General features: G+C 43.1%; 1 protein-coding gene across 3 annotated transcripts in view; it reads left to right on the top strand.

Annotated features, from left to right (window-relative positions):
• Positions 1-22,594, top strand: part of Loxhd1 (lipoxygenase homology PLAT domains 1) — a 136,992-nt gene that overhangs the window by 53,376 nt on the left and 61,022 nt on the right. For all 3 annotated transcript variants that reach the window (XM_042675216.1, XM_042675215.1, XM_042675214.1), the window contains exons 13-17: positions 5,367-5,521; positions 7,384-7,544; positions 11,476-11,552; positions 14,060-14,256; positions 18,262-18,454. In XM_042675216.1, the coding sequence (XP_042531150.1) occupies positions 5,367-5,521; positions 7,384-7,544; positions 11,476-11,552; positions 14,060-14,256; positions 18,262-18,454 (783 nt within the window). The remainder of the gene's footprint in view (positions 1-5,366; positions 5,522-7,383; positions 7,545-11,475; positions 11,553-14,059; positions 14,257-18,261; positions 18,455-22,594) is intronic.

Below are 22,594 nucleotides of genomic sequence, written 5' to 3'. Positions count from 1 at the left end.
GGGTGTCTACAACAAATCTCTCTAAAATGGATGGTGGCTCAGATGAAAGAATTTATTTACTAGTTACTGGCCTCAAGCTTGTCAGGCAGGCACTCTACCACTTGAGCTATGCCCCCAACCATTTTTGCTTTTATATTTAAAATAGGCTATTACTCTTTTTTTTAAAACTGATAGAGACTGTGATTCTTCTATTTATGTTTCTTGCATAGCTGGATGACAGACATACTCACTGTGCCCAGCTTCTTATTGGTTGTGATGAGGTCTTATGAACTTTTTTTAGCATTGAGCTCTGACCCTTTAACCTCGTGAGTAGCTAAGATTACAGAAGTGAGACACAGCATCCAGCTTCCAAAAATTTGTTTTCATGAGGTTCTCAAAGCCAGAGTCCAAGATCAGGTTGTTGATAGGCTCCTTTTGTCTTGTTTTCCTGAGATCTCTTTCCCTGACTTGCATCCTTGCATTATCTTCCTTCTAAGCATATGAGCGTCTGTATACTAATCTCTTCTTTTATAAGAAACCAGTTATTACAGACTAGGGCTCACCATATGATCTCATTTTACCTTAATTACTTATAACAGAGCCTATTTTCAAACAGTCATATGCTGAGGTACTGAGGATTAGGATCTAAATATATATCTTCAAGACAAGAATCATAATTCAACCCAAAACCATAAAGTGCAGTGAATGATCCATCTGTGTGAAAACTGACCTGGATCAGTGATGGTCACAATGGCAGCAATCACTAGATTCTTCCCTTTTCCCCAGAAGGGAAAGACCAGATTAAATGCAGTCCAGAAGAAAGAAGAGCTATGAAAACCTCTAATTCTGCTCCAGTCCATTTCTGTTTGCTCTGATCCTACAGGAATGGTCAATCTGTCAGAATCTCTGCATATGTGTTTGTGTGTGTGTGTGTGTGTGTGTGTGTGTGTGTGTGTGTGTGTGTGTTCCACAAACAGATCTAAGTGTCTATCTGCAAATGGTTTGGTGGACAGGTACGACAACCTGATATGCTGGAGCCAAAGCTAGAATATGTGGTAAACGTGGCATAGAACATTTGAGTCAAGACTGTCTTGAAGCATTGGAGATGTACAGAGAGGTCTAACATATTTTTTAAAAACTTCGATCTTCATTCTTGTTTATTGTATAGCTTGTTAAGTTTGAGTTACAGTTCAACCATCTTTTCTCTGCTAGCAAATTTAGAAGTTTATCTTTGAAAACAAGATAAATTGGCCTGGATTGTTGATTAAAATGCAGATTCCTAGGTTCAGTCATAGCTGTACTATTAGGCTCCTTCAGGGCTGTGCCCAGGAATGTGTCTTTTGTCAAGCCAGCCTCTCTGATTCAAGCCTCTGCCCTCCAACCCTCTCTTGACCTTGATCTACTTTACCTTGTCCTTGAAACCTTTACTACTCCCCATGTTTCCACTAGTCTGTCACTGCCATTCCATTTGTGGACATGCAAAGGCAGATTTGAGGGATAAACCTATAAGTGGTCATCCAGGGGAGAGAAAAAGAGGCCTTGAAATTGGGCAGAGTTGAGTAGACCAGAGAAGGAACAGTAAATCTAAGAAACGTTTTGAAGGAGGAACTGGTAAGCCTTGATCAGTGAATGCTAAGGAAACTCAGCTGAGCTAACCTTCCTGCCCAGGCAAGAAGACTTTGCACATGAAATGACAGCTGAGCCAGGTCTTCTACCAGGGGTGTCGACAGCAAAGAGTCTCTAGGAAGAACATTTTTACAGATAATGTACAATATGCAGAATGTGGGAGGCTGTCATGGCTGCTATTTGGTTTTCATTATTAGTTAGTCTTTGTTCTCTATGAGTCAATTGAAGAACCATTTCAATGAGAAAAAATTCTGGGGATTAGCATAAGTAGAAGGGCTGAATACAGTTCCAACTGTAAGGGCAGCTTTTGCCTCTTGGTAGTCCCTGAAAGTTATTTGAGCCCCTATTAACTCCAGTTGCTTTCTCCCAACTGTTCTCTCTGCCCCTCCCCCCCAATTCTCTTGTTCTTGGAACACATCTGTGTCCTCACTCAGATATTCTTTTCCAACCTGTGTTATTCTTTATAACACTAAACCAAGATGATGGCAACATCTTCCCTTCCCTCAGCTGGCACTGGTGCCTAATAAATAATGGGCATGGTTTCCTAGAAATCTCCAAATACTGAGTCTTGGAATCATGAACAATAAGTAAATACCAATCGAAAATCAATTCTCTGAGCTTGAAGTTGTGTGTCCCCATTTCACTGACAAAAGAGTGGTCAGCCAAATAAGCAATTAATGCTATGTCTGAGAGCCCTGAGGTTTTGGGGAGTGCTCATACTGATTAACAGAGACCAGGAGACATAGACAAACACATATGAGCTCATAATTTATTTTGTACTTTGCCTTTCCCTCGGGAGCTACAGGAGATAGTAAAACAAATGAGATCTGTATTCTCCACTGTGATTATACACCACTGATGAGTGGGCAAGAGTCCATTGGACTTGAGTGTCGAACATCATTGCCTGTCGTTAATCAGACTGAGCTATAATTTTGAAATTAAAGCCCAAGAGGCTCTGGTCCTTACCCATCTGTTTAAAGTCTTTCACTGCTGATGTCTAACAATATAATGATTTTTAATTGTCCAGCGACTTCTGGCCAGCGCTTGGGGCCTTCATGGCTGTGAGGCTCCGAGGGGCCACTAGACAGGAAAAGGATCTGTGAGGGCTTCTAATTGAGGGGACCTTTGCACTGCCAGGCATTTCCGAATACCATCATCATTTGGCTTCTGGGAATTGCCCAAGAGTGATAAAAAAGCAATAAAACAGGACTGGCCTTCATCACAACTTACAGTGAAGTGTATTTGATTTCCCTTTTGTTCTCCTTCCTCCTTTCTCTCTCTCTCTGTCTGTGTCTGTCTGTCTGTCTGTCTGTCTGTCTCTTTCTTTCTTTCTTTTTTGCCAGTCCTGGGACTTGAATTCAGGGCCTGGGCACTGTCCCTGAGCTTCTTTTGCTTAAGTTTAGCTCTACCACTTGAGCCATAGCACCACTTCTGGCCTTTTCTGTTTATGTAGTACTGAGGAATTGAAGCCAAGGCTTCAGGCATGCTAGGCAAGTACTCTACCACTAAGCCGCATTCCCAGCCCAACTCCTATTTCCTGTCTGTTGTTAAGTTATTGGTCAATGCTGTTCATTCCTCTTCTTGTCTCCACCCCCCCTATTGTTGAGAGTGGCACACAGAGTCAACTTATACAAAGGCTGAAGATGTAGCACCTGTACTATTAGACTTTTTAAAAAGAGTTAATTAAAAAAGGCAGGGACGGTTTAATTGTTTCCCAGTAAGGAGACAGTGTTAGGGAGCAGGAGACTTTTTTCTCAATGTCAACTCATGGTTTAAGTGCTGGCTTTTGCCAGCTCTGCTCAAGAAGGCCTCCATTTTTTCCTCTAACAGGTGTTTTTGGCCATACATGCACTAAATGGTTGATTTTTTTTTGGTCAAATGTCATTGTATCTCCAAATGTCATACTGAAGAAATAATTTGTGCAGGGAATTAAACTTCTTGGTGATTTGTCTCATTTCTGATATACTTTATATTCGTTTTTGATGGACTATTAATGACTAGAGTCCATTAAAAAAACAACTTCTTCAGATACAATTCATTTGTCAGATAATTCACCCCATTAAACAATACAATCGTTGTATAATAAAGAGCCGGATTTCTTTTTAATTATTTGACTACTGACAGCTTTCAAACCACATCAGTCCTCTCTCCGTTTCTGCCTCATACCTGGGCACGCTGTTAAGAAAGCCTGGATCCTCTGTCCTTTGGCACTGCTAGAATTTCAAATCACATAAGTCCTATTCTAGCACAGGAGCCCTCGTTTCAATCTCTCCACCTACTCACTACTATCTTCCTGCTTCCTTGACCATTGTTGGACTTCTTTGGAGGCCTGTCAAGCTCTCGCAAGGACTCTTCACTGTGTGAATCATACATCTTCAGTTTGCTCTTGTAGGGGTGTAGCTTCGTCAATCTTGATGCTTGAGTAACTTTGGTGTAAGCAGACCCAGCTCATCCCTGCAGGATGACTACCAGACTCTCCCTTGTGATTGAAATGTTAAGTCCATTTACAAGCTTGCATTAGTTAGCTTTCATTAGAGGGGGATTTCATTGCTACATTTCCACACGCGTATAGTGTGCTCCAATCAATCCCATCCCATCTTATCATTTTTCCTTCTCTTCTTCCCCATTCCAAAAACAATGTCAGTAGGTTTCCTTGTGCAGTTTTCATAGTTGCAAACAATTTAGATAATATTCATCTTTTCAAAATGTATGTGAAAATTCTTCACCCCCATTATTCTTTTTCCCGACCCCTCCTTAGTTAGACTCATGTCTATGTTTGTCTATATAGATATATGTAAATGTACATAAGTGTAGATGCCTATGAATATGTATGTCTTTTAAGTCTAGCTTCCACATATGAGTGAAAACATCTATCTTTTAGCTTCTCTTGCTCAGTATGATGTTCTCCAATGCATTCATTTCCTGCAAATGATATCATTTCATTTTTCTTTATGGCTATGTAACATTCCATAGTATGTATGTGTATCATATTTTCTCTATCCATCCATCTGTTGTTGGGCACCCTGGCTGCCTCTATCATTGGACTATGTGCACAGTACTGCAACAAACATAGGCATGCTGGTGTCTTTCATGTTGATTTATTCGCCTTTAGATATATGCCTAATAGTGGTATGGTAGAGTCTGTCTAATTTTCTCTTTTTGAGGTTCCTCCTTACTGACTTCCACAGTGGTTATATTAGATTACATTTCCACCAAAGTGCCTGAGTGTGCCATTTTCTCCACATCCTTGCCAGCCCTTGGTGTTGTTTGTTTTCTTGATGGCTCCATTGTGACTAAGGTGAGAGAAAATCTCTCACAAAATTTCAGGTTTATGAGTCTTATCTCTGAAAATTTAGAGTTAGGGAGCCTAAAGGGGTATAGGAAGCTGAATTGTATAGACTTATATTATTTATAGAGAGGGGGACTTTACCATTGCATCTCCACACATGATTACACTGTATTCCAATCCATTTCACCCCATCTATCACACTCCCTTTCGCCTCTTCCTAAAAGGAATCTGAAGTCTTACGGAAGTTTTCCATGGGATTCTGACCATTGGCCATGAGTGGGAACATCTATTTGTCCAGGCCAAGGGTTTGGGGATAAGCCAGCTTTCTCTCACAGCAGTGGGGTTTGCATAGTTGGTGTAAGAGGCAAGGTGAAGCCAAGTGAGAGCTGGGAGACAGGAAGACATAAAGCTTGGAGATGGGAACAGATGCTGCCAGCCAATGGTGTCCCTCTCTTTTTGTCCCACCTTCCAGTGGCCCGCTACCGCGTGACCGTCTGCACAGGGGAGCTTGAAGGTGCAGGGACCGATGCCAACGTCTACCTCTGCCTTTATGGTGATGTGGGGGACACAGGCGAGCGGCTGCTCTACAACTGCAGGAACAACACTGAGCTGTTTGAGAAAGGCAACGTAAGTGCCTGTTTCCTGCCTTATCTGCTCTTTTATGATAGGGCTGATGGCTGATGTTGGGGTCTCGTAGAGCACAGATCACTGCTCTGGGCAAGAGGAACGGAAGACTGGGCATTCTTGCAGGAGACACTAGTAGGGCATAGCAGTGTCTGGTCTATTTGGTTCATGAGCTTTTGGTCCACTGTGACTCATTAATGTGAGATACCTACATGAATCCTTGAACTATGTAACAGGAACTTGAGAGACATCCCAGAGGAGTCATGGTCTCCCTTTCTCCAAGCTTTAGGAAGAAGGGAAGAGAGGAGCAGCACCATTCTTACCTCAGGGTGGGAAGAAGGGGAAGGGTGCCCGGCATCTTAGCTGTGCACTAGAGGAGTTACCATGGAGAAAAGCTGGCAGGTGCTCAAGGATCGAGGGAGCTTTGCGTTCTATACTGAGCATGATTACTGGGGCAACTTATTCATGTCTTTTTTGAAAACAAAATAAGAAAGATATGAAGTATAGATGTGGAGAACTGGGGTCTGCTGCTGGACTCACAAGTGTGTTCAGTTTTCCTTTCAATAACCCACTGAGTGGCTTTAGCAGGGGCATTAGCTTCCTCATACCTACGGTGAGGGAAAGGAAGCTGCTGTGATGATTAAGGAGAGTTGATGAACTGCCACTGGGGTCAGATGTGGCTCACGGTGCACAGTCGGTATTCAGTAAAGAGTCTTCTGCAATAACATGAGGCTTGAAGGTGAGGGGGATTTGCAGATGTCTTTGCTCTGCTTCCTTTTACCACCCCTTCCTTGGTGAAGTGGATTGTGAGCCTTGACCACTCTCTGGGTCAATCCAAGCTGGCCTGCTTCTTTGGATCATGGGCAAAGACCATCTGCACAGGAAACTCTGGGTTGGGTCAGGTACATTTGAGGAAAGGGGGTACCTTTCACAGTTCCCTTCCAGCCACCTTTTTCCTATTTTCCTTCTGTGCCTTCAGAATCCATTCTCCTACACTAGTCTCTCTTTGTTCTTATCTCTGGAGACTTCCATCTGCATTCACGTAGATTTGAAATTCTCCAGTCCCTACCATATATTGGCTGTCTCAGAGGTGGGAAAAACTGTGACGTTAGTAAGACAATCCTCCTAAACAATTTTCTTGTTTTAGAAGAGGACCAGTGATTCCTCATAGCAAAGTAGTTAGGGAACAAATTCATGGTACTTAGTGGTTGATAACTTCTGCATATATCTGTACTTTCAGGGAAGCTACTGTTTAAAAGGAGATCATAGGTCTAGGAATTGTGACACACACCTGTAATCCCAGCTACTCAGGAGATATTGAATTTGAGGCCAGTCCAAGAAGGTAGTGGCCAGATTCTGCCTCCAAAATAAAATAGGAACAAAAGAAATAAGGGCATAGCCTCCTTTATTGACGTTTGCCTAGCATGTACAAGGGCAAGGGTTCAATTCCCAGGAGAAAGAAAAAAAAAAAGAAGCCTGGAATGACACCTAATGGAGACTATAATTCGATGACAGATACTGCTTTCAAATGGAGCCAGCTAGAAGTGCCACCAACAAGTGCATATATATATATATATATATATATATATATATATATATATGTATATATACATATATATATGTATATATACATATACATATATATGTAAGGGCACTTGCTTAACTAAAACCTACAGGCACAGATGGTTGGAGTCTTGATTTCAATGATGTCCCAGCAAGAGGAATCAGGGGTGGGGAGGTCTGTTTTGGGTGTCAGCCTCTATTGTACCTGTGAAAGACCAGCCTGGCACCACCCCTACGTTTTTGACTTCTGGGTCTCACAGTGGCCACTCTCCAGCTACCTTGCTGTTTTCCTCTTCCTAAAGGCTGATGAGTTCACCATCGAGTCAGTTACCATGCGGAAGGTGAGGCGAGTACGGGTCAGGCATGATGGCAAAGGCTCGAATAGCAGCTGGTACTTGGACCGGGTGCTGGTGAGAGAGGAAGGACAGCCGGAGAGCGACAACGTGGAGTTTCCATGTCTCAGGTAGGTGACTCCTACTGCATTCACTTTCTCCAGCGTGAGTTATGGTCCCTGAATTTGAGGAAGAACCAGCCCTAGGCTGAGTCAGTGAGGAAAAGAAATAGTGGTTTGGGGCTGGAGTTGGTGCAAGGAAGAGGTGACCCTGCTGGTGGCACTTAGGCCTCCCCTGCGCACCCCACCCACACTGCATGTTCAAATGCACTTTTCGTTGTCTTTGCTTGAAAATAGCTGGTGTTACTGATTGGAGGTCTTTGTAAGTTAGGTATTATCCCAGGTTCTTGGTGTCTCAAACAAAGAATGGAGTTAAATGAGCAGGACTAATGAGAGACGCATGCATGTATTAAAGCTGAAGTAAAGGATGTGTAACATGGGAAATCATCTCACAGCATGGGAGCAGGTCTGAGTAAGAGAGCGCCATGGCTCTGAGGATTGGCACCTGTGACAATTGAAGACTGATAGGAATAGAGGGGAGGGAAAGAAGGTCCCTCTCACAGAAGAGGTGTTCTGTGATGCCCATTCCCACAATGCATTCTGTTAAAATGATACTAATGATATTCAGTTCCTAAACACGAGGCCTTAATTAATGGTTTCACTTGGAAATTCAATGAAGGGCAACCAAGGGCAATACTGTACATGTGTCATTAAGAGGATGTGTGTGTGTGTGTGTGTGCGCGTGCGCGCGCATGTGCACGCACACATGCTGGTTGTGGGGCTTGAATTCAGGGCCTGAGCACCGTCCCTGAGCTTTGTTGCTCAAAGCTAGGGCTCTACCACTTGAGCTACACCGCTCCTTCCAACTTTTGGATGGTTAATTGGACATAAGAGTCTCACAGACTTTCCTGCCCAGGCTGGTTTCTAACTGCAATTCTCAAATCTCAGACTCCTGAGTAGCTAGGATCATAGGCATGAGCCATGGGTACCTGACTATTAAGATGATTTTTATTTTGCTCAGCAACCAACCTTCTGATAGGGATGTGATGTCCCTTTGTCTCAAGGACATTTATCCATACTTTTTCGTGATCATGAAGTAGGGAATTAGGAAGGGTCTTGGAGTGGGACTAGAGCAGAGGCAGATTGGTAGTCTGGTCTTACAAGTGGCTATGGCAGCAAGTTTTATCTGCTTGCCTCAGAACCAACGCATCAGTATTTTCTCATGATAAAATTCAACAACTTCTGAATTTAAATAAAGGTTACCTCAGAGAATTACATGCTAACTTAAACTTGTGAAGCAAAGGTGTAATTTCATTGGAATAACCACAGCTCTTCCTTGTTAATGTGTTTTCAGGGTATATGATTTAGTTTTCACTCTCTTTCCCCAACAGAAATGAAGTAAAATTGCTTCACTCTTTAAAAAAATTGTTACTGTAAAGGTAATGAGCAGAGGGGTTACAGTTATATAAGTCAGGTAATGAGTTAATTTCCTTTTGAACAGTGTTACTTCTTCCCTTGCTTTCTCCCTGTTTTTCTCTCCTGCCCTCTTCCCCTACAACTTATACAGTTCATTTTCAACATAGTGTCTAGTGAGTATCACTGCTGCATTTGTTCACCCTTTGTCCCACCATTTCTGTGCTCTCCCTTACCCTCCCCCAAGCAGATAAACTAACATTTGAGACAAAAGGTACAGAAAACAAAAACAGTGAAAAATGGACTTTCCTATATAGTCTGTTTGGACTCAGAGAGATGTCGAGTTCACTGATGGAGACACTGGAGAACAAGGAGCAGTGTTTCCTGGCCATCCAGGTGGCCTTTCACACTCTTCTATAGCTACACCTGGGAGGTGAGCACTGTATGATCAGCTTGAGACCTGCGCCTGCATACTGCTTCTTTCCTTACCTAAGGTGTTACAGTGCTTTCACTCCCCTGAAGCATAGCACAAAGCAGGAAGAGTTTGGGCTATGGCAGGTGGTGTGTGTGTGTGTGTGTGTGTGTGTGTGTGTGTGCGCGTGTGCGTGTGTGTGCGTGTGTGTGTGTGAAAGAGTTATGAAGTCACCAGCAGACTGGCTTATCCATTTAGCCACATATCACTGTGAAACTAGGCTGGAGTATTTGAAGCTAAAAGGATGTGACTTATTTTGGGGAAAGATCTATTATTATCCTGCAAGTATTTAGAGTGGAGAACGAAAGAACACGTCATGGTTTCTTTTTACCGTGGGGGAGGAGCTGGGGATGCGTGAGTGGAGGAGAGAAGGGAGAGTAGATGGGGTTTTCCAAGAACTAAGAGCCTGCTAGCATCTATCTCTCTCCTGCAAGTGCATGACCAGGTGACATTTAAGTGCTCTGCCCTTCAGCCTCCATCCCTGTGGGAGTTGCTAGGTGACCTCAGTAAGACAGACAGGGGAAGGCCCTAGTGGCCAATTTTAGGGGCTCTGGCTAGCAGCTCCTTGTTCCCCAGTTCCCTGTCATTCATGCTCAGGGTTCTACCATGTGTCCTTATATCTCAGTGTTCTGGATTCACAGCCCCAAAGGCACAGGAGGAATCAGTTTCGTTGTTGCTTAATAGACAACCAACAGCAAATTTCCATGGGCAGGTGAGACTGTGGGACTGGGAGGGAGAAGTGGGATAGGGGAGCCCGTGTGGCTTCTCAGGCCCTAGGAAAGGGTGGTGATTTCGGAGTCCTGAGCTCCCTTTCAGGAGGGGAGAGGAAGCAGTGACTCCTGGCTCAGTGGCCAGGAGTCATACCCTCTCTGAAGTGTGATGGGATAAACTGAAGACAAGCACTAAGATTTCAGGTGGGCAGATGCTTTGATAAAGGACAAATGTCTTGGTTTCTACGACACTCTGGAAAAACACTGAGACTATCTATTCTGCTGCCATTGACACCAGATTAAAATGAGCCTGAGTGCTGGGCACAGATATCCCATGATTGCATGAGGGTCTTTTTGGACTCGGTAGGAAAGGTGCTTTTCAGGTAGATAGTCCATACCTTTATCGCTGAGGATTGACCAGCAGGAAGATAGGGATACAGCTCACAGAGTTACAGCTATCAAACCCCAGCTTGAGCACAGATCTAGCTTTTCTTGAAGGCGAATCTCATCCATCTTTGAGGACCCCATATTCAAGCCCTTCTACCATGAGTCCTTATCCTTTTCCTAATTACCCATAGCACTTACTTTGGTCCATTTTCATCTTGGTGCTCGGTGATGCATTCGGCCTGTCCTGTCTTCCCTGTCAGTATATAGGCCTCGGACTGTGTGGGTTTCTGTCAATTTTATGACTATGGCTTTTTCCACCTGAAGCTCTGGCACAATGCCATGAACATGATGGACTCGAAGAAGAGTGTATTTTTTTCTTCCTTTTTTTTTTTTTTTTTTTGCCTGTCCTGGGGCTTGAACTCTGGGCCTGGGTGCTGTCCCTGAGCTTCTTTTGCTTAAGGCAAACACCCTACCACTTGAGCCACAGGGCCACTTCTAGCTTTTTTGAGTAGTGTATTGCAAATAAGAGTCTCACAGCATTTCCTGACCAAGCTGGCTTCAAACTGCAACATTCAGACCTCAGCCTCCTGAGTAGCTAGGATTACAGGTGCTAGCCACCAGCGCCCAGCTGGTTTTTGTCTCCAATAATGACGGTGTTTTACTGTGATGACCTAACATCCTATGGCCTTCTCCCCTCCAGCCTCATCTGCCAGCAATGTGTCCATCACTCACTGTATTCCATCCACAGAGGTCTTCCATCAACTCCTAGCCTTCCATCCCAAGATGTGTTACTCCTTCTGAGATGCTCCATGCCAGCCTTCCAGTCTCAGCCAGCAATTACCTGCTTAAGAAGTCCTCCTTACCTAGTCTAAGTTAGGATGCTTTTCTAGGATTGCTTGTAGACTCACTCTCCATTGTTGAATCAGAGCTCTGGGCCTCCCTGAAGACTCCAGTGATGGCATGTTGGTTGGAACATCTCCCTGTACCACTTAAAGAGCTAACACACTCTGCTTTCCCACAGGTGGCTGGACAAGGATCAGGATGATGGGCAGCTGGTCCGAGAGCTGCTGCCTAGTGATAGCAGTGCCACACTTAAGAGTGAGTCATCCTGATGACCAGGTAGTGGCTGTGCCCTTGGCATGACAGGTGCTTTCCCTCAGCTACACAGGAGCAGCAAACACATGCTCTTCACTTCATTTTATGGAGTCAGCACAGAGGAGGTGGAGAGGAGAGACATGAGAGAGGGGGAAACTTCTCGTGTGTCTCAGCTTGTGTGCCAGACCTATATGGCCATGACTGTAAGGCCTGAATGCATGTGGGTCAACAAGTAATAAGTAACATAAACAATAACATCAGCTAACATAAGCACAGGGGAGCCTACCATTCCTTGTGTGTGGAGACATTAAAATGAGGATTTTTAAAATTTCTGTGTTGTGTCTGAGAGGGCTCATAGTTATATATATATATATATATATATATATATATATATATATATATGTAGTTGTAAAGATACTGTAAGAGGGGTTACAGTTACATGAGTAAGGTAGTGAGTATATTTCCTATTGAGCATTGTTACCCCCTCCTTTGTTTTCCCCCTACCATCCCTTCCCTCCTCACCTCCCCAACTCCTCCCTCCCCAAAGTTGTAAAGTTCATTTTCAACATAGTGTCTTGTACATCTTATTGTTACAATGGGTCAACTTGTATCCTTAATTAAGCATTTTGTTATTTCCCTTCCCCTCTTCAAATTAGAAAATTGCATATACAAATGCAGGGCACTGGAATCAAATACAGTGAAAACAGGGGTTATACCATGGGAGAAGAACATACAAAAGAATCAAAAAAAATCACATAGTACATTAAAAGTACATTAAAAACAACAGCAAGAAAGATTAAAAACTCTTACGTCCCTATCAGGGTTTATTTTGCTTAACATCATCTTACATGGTCATATGTACATAGCTTTTGACCTTTTCTGCTTGTCCTAGACATATACTAGTAATTGCAGATAAGGGAAACCATGGGACCTATGTTTCTTTGATCCTGGCTTACTTCACTTAATATAATTTTCATAGTTTTCTTTACTGATATTTCTTCATATCCTATGGTTTGATCAGGAGCTTAAGGCAAAATTCAAAAGAAACATATCTACAGAATCCCATCAATACTAGCACCTCATGTGTACCAGTTCCATCTTGGGTTGCCTGTTCAGCTGATAGGGAAACTGAGATCTGAAGGAGCTAAAATTTTACAGTTGACTTTTCCTAAGAACTAGAGTGTCCAGTGTCTAAGCTTGGAATCACAGGACTTAAGAACTAGGAAGGACCTCAAAAGACACAGTGATCACACCGATGGCCAGGGAAGCACTCTCACACACCACCTGACACCCAAACCCATGGTTGAGATGGAGCTGGGATTAGCTCCCAGGATGTTCCTTCTCTTCCCACTCTTCAGGCTCCATCCTACCTAGTAAACAAGGCCCCACCCACTGCTTTCCTAAGCAGAACCTTGAAAACAGTTTAGATAGAAATTGTAGTATGGGAGAGTTCTTCTAGTTCTAGGTGCATCTTTTAGCAGCAAAGACAAAGACTCTTCAGTTGCCCTTGGATGACCTTGGGGAAGCTGATCTGGCTGGGCCAGGTGTGCTTTGCTCACCTTGTCTAGACCCTTCTTCACAGTGGGAAGACCCTAAGGCAACAGAAAGTGGTGAGCCTCGGAATTAGCATCCCTTGTCTCTGATTCCTTCTCTTTGCCCAAGACATACATCTGATAACCAGCCTGTAGTACTTTGGATCCTGGCTCACGTTTTCAGTGCATTTCTCCTCTTCTTTGGGTGTTTTTTAATCTTTGCACATAGGCAGTGAAGACCTTTCTTGGATGATAAAATGGAGTGTCATGCATGTGGTGTCCCATTAAGAACTTCATTTTTTTTATGGTGCTGGGGTTTGAACTCAGGGCATTGTGCTAATCAGATAGGCACTTTAGCACTTGAACCACACTCTCCCACTTTTTGGTTTAGTTATTGTTTTTCAGATAGTCTTGAGATTTTTTTCCCCCAGAACTTGCAACTGACCATAATCTTCCAATCTTGGCCTCCCATATACTGGGACTATAGGCATGGGGCACTACTCCTGGCCCCTGGCTCCTTAACTGGCACCAAACATATGGCCTTTCAAACTTCATATTCCTTAGTAATGGAGCCATAATTAGAATACTTAGCAATAATACCATGTATACAATATGCTAAAACACTATCTAGAAAGAATGAGTACCCTTAGCCTCAATTTTTCCTCATTTATCAGAGGGGAAGTTGACTAGGTGATGGCTGTCTCTGAAACTTGCTGTTATTTGTTTTCCATTGCCAGCCCATTCGCTGACTCCTTATGGAGTCAGCAAGGCACATATCAGAATTCTCTTTTGTACATGAAGGAGCTCCACTGAGGTGTAGGGAGAGTCACAGAGAGTCACAGAATGCAGGCCTGCCTCCTCGCTTCTGTCCTGCCTGACTGCAGGCCCCCTCCTGCTCTAGGCACTCTAGGTGCCTTACTCCTTGTTACCAAAGCTACACTAACCTGCTGCTTTCTCCCTCTGCATGGCACTATTTAGACTTCCGCTATCACATCAGTGTGAAGACTGGAGATATCTCTGGGGCCAGCACCGATTCTAAGGTCTACATCAAGCTCTACGGGGAAAAATCTGACACCATCAAGCAAGTGCTTCTGGTCTCTGATAATAATCTCAAAGACTATTTTGAACGTGGCCGGGTGGATGAGTTTACTCTTGAAACCCTGAACATCGGAACTGTAAGTGAACTTCCTAAGATCCTAAGATCATATGCATCCACATATACATCTACACATCCATGCACACATATGCTTATGTACACACAAGTTAGCTCATTTGCAAGGAAACTCCATTTTGATTGTTACTGGGATATGTTGTTTCCAGTTGCTAGCCAGAGCAGCTTATGATATGTGGACAGTGTCTGAGCTTCTACAGCCTCTTTGGGGATAGAATGTCTATCTTTAGAAACTTTAGAAATGTGAACCCTCACATGGCTAGGATCATTCTTCCTGGGTCATAGACACTGGAGAAAAGGACACTAGGTTCAGGGAAGGAAGAGAGATAAAGAAAGATGGAAAAAAAAGCTGAAAATATTTTCACTTCCATACTTGAGTGTTCATTTGAATTGTTTCTGGACTACTGCTAAGAGATGGGGCACTAAGGGATGGGACCTGAAAGTCTCCATCTTTCAAGGTTCCTGAGGAGGCCTGGCTGTAAGCAGTGTGCTCACTTCATAAAGATGAACAAAGCTAACCACTAGAGTGGCAAGGCAGATTCATCAGTAATACACTACTGCAATGTAAGAAAAAAGCCAGCACTAATGAAGCTCACCTTTCATTTTAATAGAGGTTTTAGAGAGAAAGAGTGAGGGAATAGAAGATGGGTGAACAAGGCCATTGGACCATGTAAAATGCACCAGTGTTTGCTCATTGATGCCATCAGAGTTAAGCTCTTATCCTAGAGCCTGGGGACTGAATACCTCTTTCCCCGGGTTTAATTCTAACAGCCTTGAGTTTTCTCAAGTAAAGGGGTTTCAGATCTTAGGGATGTGGCCTTGAGCTGTTGTAAATTGTTAATATTTTGTTCAAATCTTTGTAGGCCAGGTAGATACCTAGTTATGAAAGATCTCAGGAGCCTCAGTAGGGTTTAGTCAAGTTGAGACTTTCTTTTTACTAGATGTTGTTGTTCAGGTTTTATTTTACTTTTTGTATTCATGCGTTCTTATTGTTATTATAAGGTGATGTACAGAGGGGTTATGCTAGTGCATTTCTCTTTGAATAACATTACCCCTTCCCTCACTCTCTTCCAGTTTTTTCCTCCCATTCCCACATACAAGTTGTATAGTTCATCTTCAACATAGTGTCTACTGAGTACTGCTGCTGTATTTGTTTACCTTTTCTCTCTCCATTTCTTTGCCTCTCCTTTGCCTTCTCCAAACAGATAAACGAACGAACAAGACAAAAGGAAAAGCAAACAAAAAACAGCAACAAAGGGAAAAAACTCTTGTTTCCATTTTCTGGGGTTCATTTTGATGAATATTATTTTATATAGTCAGATACATACAGGTATCATGCCTTTGTGTTCCGTTCCTGAGAAAATCCTCCTTTGATCTCACTGTGTGTGAATGCCTAGAGACCTGCATAATTTATCATATCCCAGTGTATTTATTTAACCATCCAGTGTGTTTAGATTCACAAGCACTTTCTAGCTACTACAAATTAGGAAAACCATGCAGCCTATGATTTTCTGGGGCTGGCTTAATATGACTTTTTCCAAGTCTTTCTATTTCCTTACAAAAGGCACAATGTCATTCCTTCTGATGGCTGAGTAGAATTCTATTATATATATATATATATATATATATATATATGTATACATACACACACACACACATACACACACACACATATCACATTCTCTTGATCCATTTGTCCACAGGGGCATCAATTCTAGAGACTCTTTCTCGACCTCACCTGGAGAAACCTGGGCCAGAGCCCACATATCATGCTGTGATATGTATTACGCCTGCCGCTCTCAGGAGTCCCATGGTGGGAAGTGTGGTTGTAACAAGCCTCTGTCTGCCTGTAACCTCTTCTTCCTCGTCCCCTTCCTGTCTGTGGGTCTCACCCTATCTCAAGTACACAGGTCCTCCCTCCTCCCATCAGCGTACACTCTGGGGAACAATCTCGTGTCTCTCACTTAATGCCTTGAAGCTAATGAACTTTAATCAAGCTTTTCCTTGATCAAAATGTATTTATATTTTAAGCTGAGTCAATAATTGCAGTGAAAATGCTGTTCTCTTTACTGATAGCATGCACCACATCAGTGAGACCATGTCTGAGAAGAGGAGAGTGGGGGTGATGAGCCCTCTGAGCCTTCCACATGCTGTTGAAACCCGCTTTGTGAGCAGTGTGGCCAGCAGCGTGGGGCTGAGTCCCATGACAACTGCCAGATCTGGGGTCCAGCATTTCTGCTTACTTGCCATGTGCAAGCTAATTGACCTACATACATTTCCTCCTTCACAGCAGGGGAGGGGATACTAATGCAATGCCTTTGTTAAAAAGTATTCTTATTATCTTTAATTAGTTGTACAAAGGAGTTGCCATTTACCAAAGCAGTTTATAAATACAGTGCATCTTGATCGGTGTCACCTCTTTCAACATTCTCACCACCCCTCCCTCAACCCATCCTTTCCCTCAGTTATCTTAATTTTAGGTTACAGATTGATTTTTTGCTATGTAACAGAATGGTTTGTGTGTATTATAAATCTTGGTCTGAGCCATTACTTCAACATCTTCACCCCCCCTGCAACCCATTTCTCAATCTTTCTCAATTCTGTGTATATCCAGTGAATTCGTGCCTGCATTTACCTCCTTCATTCTTCTACCTCTGTCCCGTTGGCCCATCCCTACTCTTTGCATTATACTCTTTGCATTTTCCATAGAATCTGTTACACTTCAGTTAAACACACCCAGTAGATTTATAAGCACATTCTAGCCTAGGGAAACCATGGAATCTATGTTTCTCTGGGTCTAGCTTACTCCATTTAATGCAATTCTTATTAGCACTAGATATGTTAATAACACCCATATGCTCTGATCATAGCCAGTCCCTACCCTCAAGGAGCTCTGGTCACAGAACACAAAGCCCTGAGAAGTTGTCTGCATATTCTTTCACCTGCATAATGGGAATGTCAAAGAAGAAATGCACATTAGCCAGGCACTGGTAGCTCATGCCTATAATCTTAGCTACTCAGGAAGCTGAGATCTAAAGATTGCGGTTCAAAGCCAGTCCAACCAGGAATATCTGTGGAGACTCAGATCTTTCATTAACCACCAGAAAAACCAGAAGTGGTGTTGTAACTCAAAGTGATAGAGCACTAGTCTTCAGCAAAAGAGCTCAGGGACAGTGCCCAGGCTGTGAGTTCAAGCCCCATGACCAAAAAGAAAAAGAAAAAAAGACCAAACATACCAGTGTACTGTTTAAAACAAAGCCAAATCAATAACACAGCTATTAGAGGGCGATGGCAGACAAGGGAGTATCTGATTTCCTGTGCAGCATTTTTAAGTACTGAATGGAGTGTTGAAAGCTCACACCACATCTGCTCTGCATGTGCTTGTTCAGGAGACAAGAAGGAGGGGACGGAGGGTCCAGGCAGGAGAGGAACACCATGTGAGAGGTCGTCCAGGTGACCATGGCAAGCCTGTGGCCTAGTGTCTCTTGTCAAGCCTCCCTGTTGTAGGGGAACTGGAGGCCCTGGTTGAAAGGAGCTGTTTGCGCTGGTGCTAGGGAAGATGGAAGAGGGGCTTGGAAGCTTCTGAGCCTTGCATACACTGACTGGAAGTGATCGTCTGAATGTGAAAGTACCCTCTGCAGACTTACACATTGCAGGCTTGGTTTCTAGCTCATGAACTTTTAGAAAGTGACTAGATCCTAAGGGTTCTATCTGAAGCAAGCCTGATGGATTCATCATATGATGACATTATGGGTAGTGGCCCTGTAAGGAGGAGCTAGGTCACTAGGGACAGGTCCTTGGAGGCTGTAACTTGTCCTGAATTCCCTCTACCTTTATGTCCACCAAATCCAACAACTCGGCTTCATCACACTCTCCCTAAGATAGATAGATAGATTTGCAAGCTCTGAAACTTAGCTAAAGTAAATCCTTTCCAGTTCGTAAGTTGCTTGTGTCCGGTATTTTGTCACAGCAATGACAGTCAGATGAACACATCTGGGTTTCCTTCCAGATCAACCGGCTGGTGATTGGGCATGATAGCACAGGCATGCATGCAAGTTGGTTCCTGGGCAGTGTCCAGGTCCGAGTGCCTCGCCAAGGCAAGCAGTACACCTTTCCTGCCAACCGCTGGCTGGACAAGAACAAGGCTGACGGGCGTCTGGAGGTAGAGCTGTACCCGAGTGAGGTCGTCGAGATCCAGAAATGTATGGAGGATGGGACCTTCAGCATTATTTGCCTGTGGGGGAAGGAGGAGGGACCATGGGGTAACCGGGTCTTGTCTCTAGATACGGGGAGAGAGGGGTCCTGGGGGTTGATAATGGGGGTTTTTAAGTGCCTCTGGCACCATGGTTCTGGAGGCCATGGGGGTTCATTTTACAGATGGGGAAACTGAGGACTCAGAGGATGGAATATCTTGGAATAAAGGCAGAAAATATTATTATTAAGAAATGTGCATTCTAAACTCGTGGAGAGGAGTTTGTGTTACTGTCCATGTCTCCCCTGGAAAGCTGGCTAAGAATTCATTCATTTATTTGGTAAGGTATTCGTGAGCTTCGCCTGTGCCAGTTCTGCTCTGGGCTCCGGGGAGGCAGCTGCGAGTCAAATAGAGCAAACTTTGCCCTCATGGGCTACATGTTCCACCAGAGAGACACAAAAGCTGATGCCAAAGAAGAGCCCAGAAGAAACGGAGGCAGTGTGCAGGGCTGGTGTGGTGAAGGAGCTTATTTTTCTGAGATGCTAAGAATGAGTGGGATCTGCCCCTTCCCCCTGTGATCTATGGCATATGATATGTGCCAGAGACCATGGTGGGCTAGAGAGTTTTGGCTTAGAGGATGGGAAAGTCAGTGGGCCGACAACCCGGCAGGGAAATGTCCCTGCCTCACTTCTGTGTGTCAACATCTATCCTGAGAGTGGCTGCTCACTGCTCTTTCCACGGTAATCTTACCGACAAGAACCCTAGGCCAACCTCCCCCCTCTCTGGCCAGGACCCTTCAAATCTTTTCCTAGGTGCATTTCATCTTCCTATCCCACCAGAAGTCCTTTGAGTGACTCAAGCATTAGTCAAGAGCATAAATAAGCAGTAGTTAATGATGGAAAGAGCTAGGTACCGGTGGCCATGCTCATAATGCTAGCTATTTAGGAGGCTGAGATCTGAGGATCGTGATTCAAAGCCAGCCTGAGCACAAAAGTCCTGGTGAGACTCTTATCTCCAATTAACCATGTAAAAACTAGAAGTGGAGCTGTGGCTAAAGTGGTAGAGCACTAGCCCTGAACAAAAGAGCTCAGGGACAGTCCGAGGCCCTGAGTTCAAGACCTCAACCAACAAAATAATAATAATAATAAAGCCATTTCATTCCCTTTCTTTTCCCTCATCCAATTCCCCTTATTATTCAAAGAAAAATGACTTTAATTACTTTAGCTCATTCCTCTGAAATTTCTCCTCAGCACTCTTTAATAATAAACTTCTCCATTTGTTGATCTTTCAGCATTAGACATTATCTATTGAATTCCTCTTATAAGAAAAAGGATTTAGCTTATTTAATACACACACATATGTGTACATATACACATTCCTCTTTCCAGTCTTCAGTATAATTAGATCAGAGTTCGGTCTTTACATTCTTGAGCCTCTGTAAAATTATTCACTGCTCAGTCACCTGCTGCATGATATTTACATGTCATTTTTATACAGTTTTGTTTCTTTATAGAGCTGGGAAGAAGTTCATCCTTACATTTCTCCATACTCATCATTGTCTGTTAGTCAGCTATGGCTATGATCACAACAAAGCTCTCCTGAGATGCAGATGTTCATCTCTTTGCCGTGTTATGCTCTTCTCACAAGCACACACTCCTGATGTCTCTCTGTGGGTCCGAATTTCCTCTTCTTAAAGGAGTCACATTGGATGAGAGCCAACCCTAAAAACTGTATTTAAACCCAATCATCTCTTTATAATCCCATCTCTAAATGTAGTTATAGTCTGAGGTGCTGGAGGAAAGAATTGAAGAGAGGTTGATACAATTTAGTACATGGTTCAATCTTATCTTGAGAAAACTCTAAAGGAATAAAAGTTCTTCCCATATGTTCTAACTCAGTGGTCATCCTGATGTTTACCTTCCCCCTTTTCCCTTCAAGATATCCCTTTGGAGCCCTCTGCCCTCCTGCTTTAGGCTTTTATGCAGCTGCTATACTTGTCATCTTTAATTTTTTTTTCCTTTCTTTTGTCTCACTTATTGGACCCTGTGGCTTTCTTTTTTTGGTTTATCCCTCACGTTAGCCAGTCAGAGCCTTACTATCAGACTCCTGTGAAAGTACATTGACAGGACCAGGACCTGGTAATCTACAACTTTCTTTCATTAAATCTCACAATCAACTCATCGTTTGGATTGCTATCAGATTCTGAACTCTCACTTTCATTAGAATTTAGAAAAGAATGATTTTAGAGAATAAGTTTTATAGCTCCCAAGTTGCAGTAGAGTAGTTCAATGCCATTCTGCTTTTCATCTTTTTTTTCCCTAAAAGCTTGCTAGAGCCCATCTTTTTCCCTAAAACTCTGAAATTTTGTGATGCCTTTTGGGATTTTACTTCCATTCATTGTCCTGGAAACTCATGGTCTCCTTCAGTTTAGAAGCATTTCTGGTTTTTTGGTTTTCCTCCTCCTCCTCTTCCTCCTTCTCTTACTTCTTCTCTCCTCCTTTTCCTCCTTCTCCTCTTCCTTCTCTTTCTTCTCCTCCTACTTCTTCTTTCTTCTTTCTTTCTCTTTCTCTTTTCCTCAGTCTCTTCTGTCTTGCAGGACTAGAGTTTGAACCTGTGCTTGCTAGGTAAGTGCTCTATCACTTGAATTACATATTTTCAGTCTTTATTTTTTGTTAGTTCATTTTTCAGATAGGGTCTTTTTTTCTTCTAAACCATATATTACTGAAATTTATTGATGCTTTTTTATTGTCAAGGTGATGTACAGAGGGATTACAGTTACATAAGTAAGGCAATAAGTACATTTCTTGTCAAACTTGTTACCCCTTCCCTTATTTGTCTCCTACTTCCTCCCCCCTCCGCCAAGTTGTACAGATCATTTCCACAGTATTGTCTTGTGAATGTGGCTGCTGCATTGGTTCCCCCCTTGTCAGATAAGGTCTTGTAATTTTCCCCACTCCAGCCTTGACCACAATCCTTCTAATTCTGCCTCTTGAGCAGCTGATGTGTGCCATCATGCCTGCTCCTCATTGGTCTTTTAATCTTGGGGAAATTTTCTTTCTGCTTTTAGGGCATATTCTTGACTTTTCCCTTGCTATTGACTTTAGGCTGCCATATTTCAGTTCCCAGTAACTCATTCATGTTTTCCAAAGATTCCTTATTCCCCTTCCTCATTTTATAGAATCATGGCCACCTTTTGTGCTGGGGACTGACAGCAGTCAGGATCACCCACTGTCATCCATATACTATTCCAGCTTTGCTCTTAACTGAGCCTAGTATTTGTAGTTCAGTATCTTCAGGTTGTCAACCAGTCCTCTCATTTTCAGTCCTCGATTTCTCACATTGCTATGAGAATAGGGGATCCTCGTATGAAAAGAAACCATAGTATTATCTTATAGCTTTGCCAAGAGGGAAAGTGTTTTAACAGTCATGTAGACAGATGCCATAGTTCTTCTGTGAGACGCTTTGTACTTCCTTGAGAAGTGCCCTCTACTGGACAATACCTGTAACTCATGTTTGGCCTCTAACATCTTGATAAGTAGTCCTTCAAGTGTAATGCATGTGTTGGTGTGCTCTGAAGGTATTTATATTTAAATGAGTACTGCCATTCCAACCCCTTGTCCTTTACTGAAAAGATGGCAAAGAAGCAAACCTGTCTTTTGCTACCTTCTTCCCTATAGTGTCTGTCTTAGCTCTTTTTGTTTGTTTGTTTGGTTGGTTGATTACCCCCTTTAACTGCTATAGATTGGATAGTATACAAGGAACAGAAATTTCTTGGCTCACAGTTCTGGAGGTCAAAAGGTCCAATATCAAAGTGCTTGGCTCACAGTTCTGGAGGTCAAAAGGTCCAATATCAAAGTGCTAGCATCAGGTTAGAGCCTTTTGCTACATCAAAAAATAGGAGAGGTATAAAGATAAGAAAGGATGGAGCCCTCATAGCCTAATCAACTTTTTAAGGCCTCATTTCTTACAGTGGAAACTAAATTTCAACATGAGTTTTGCAAGGGTTATTCCTAATAAGGAGGAAGACAGCAGGGAGCACCAACTGACATAGTGCATCTTCTTCATTCTTGATACTGGAGGACACGAGTTACTGGGCACTGGAGTCTGATGGCTTAGACTTCCCATTCACCACTTGCTCAGTTCCTCCATT

Source organism: Dipodomys spectabilis, unplaced genomic scaffold, assembly GCF_019054845.1.
Source record: "Dipodomys spectabilis isolate Male_0828 unplaced genomic scaffold, ASM1905484v1 ptg000024l, whole genome shotgun sequence".
Classification (NCBI taxonomy): Eukaryota; Metazoa; Chordata; class Mammalia; order Rodentia; family Heteromyidae; genus Dipodomys; species Dipodomys spectabilis.
Note: the sequence above shows the minus strand (reverse complement) of the source record. Positions and strands in the feature narration are given on the sequence as shown.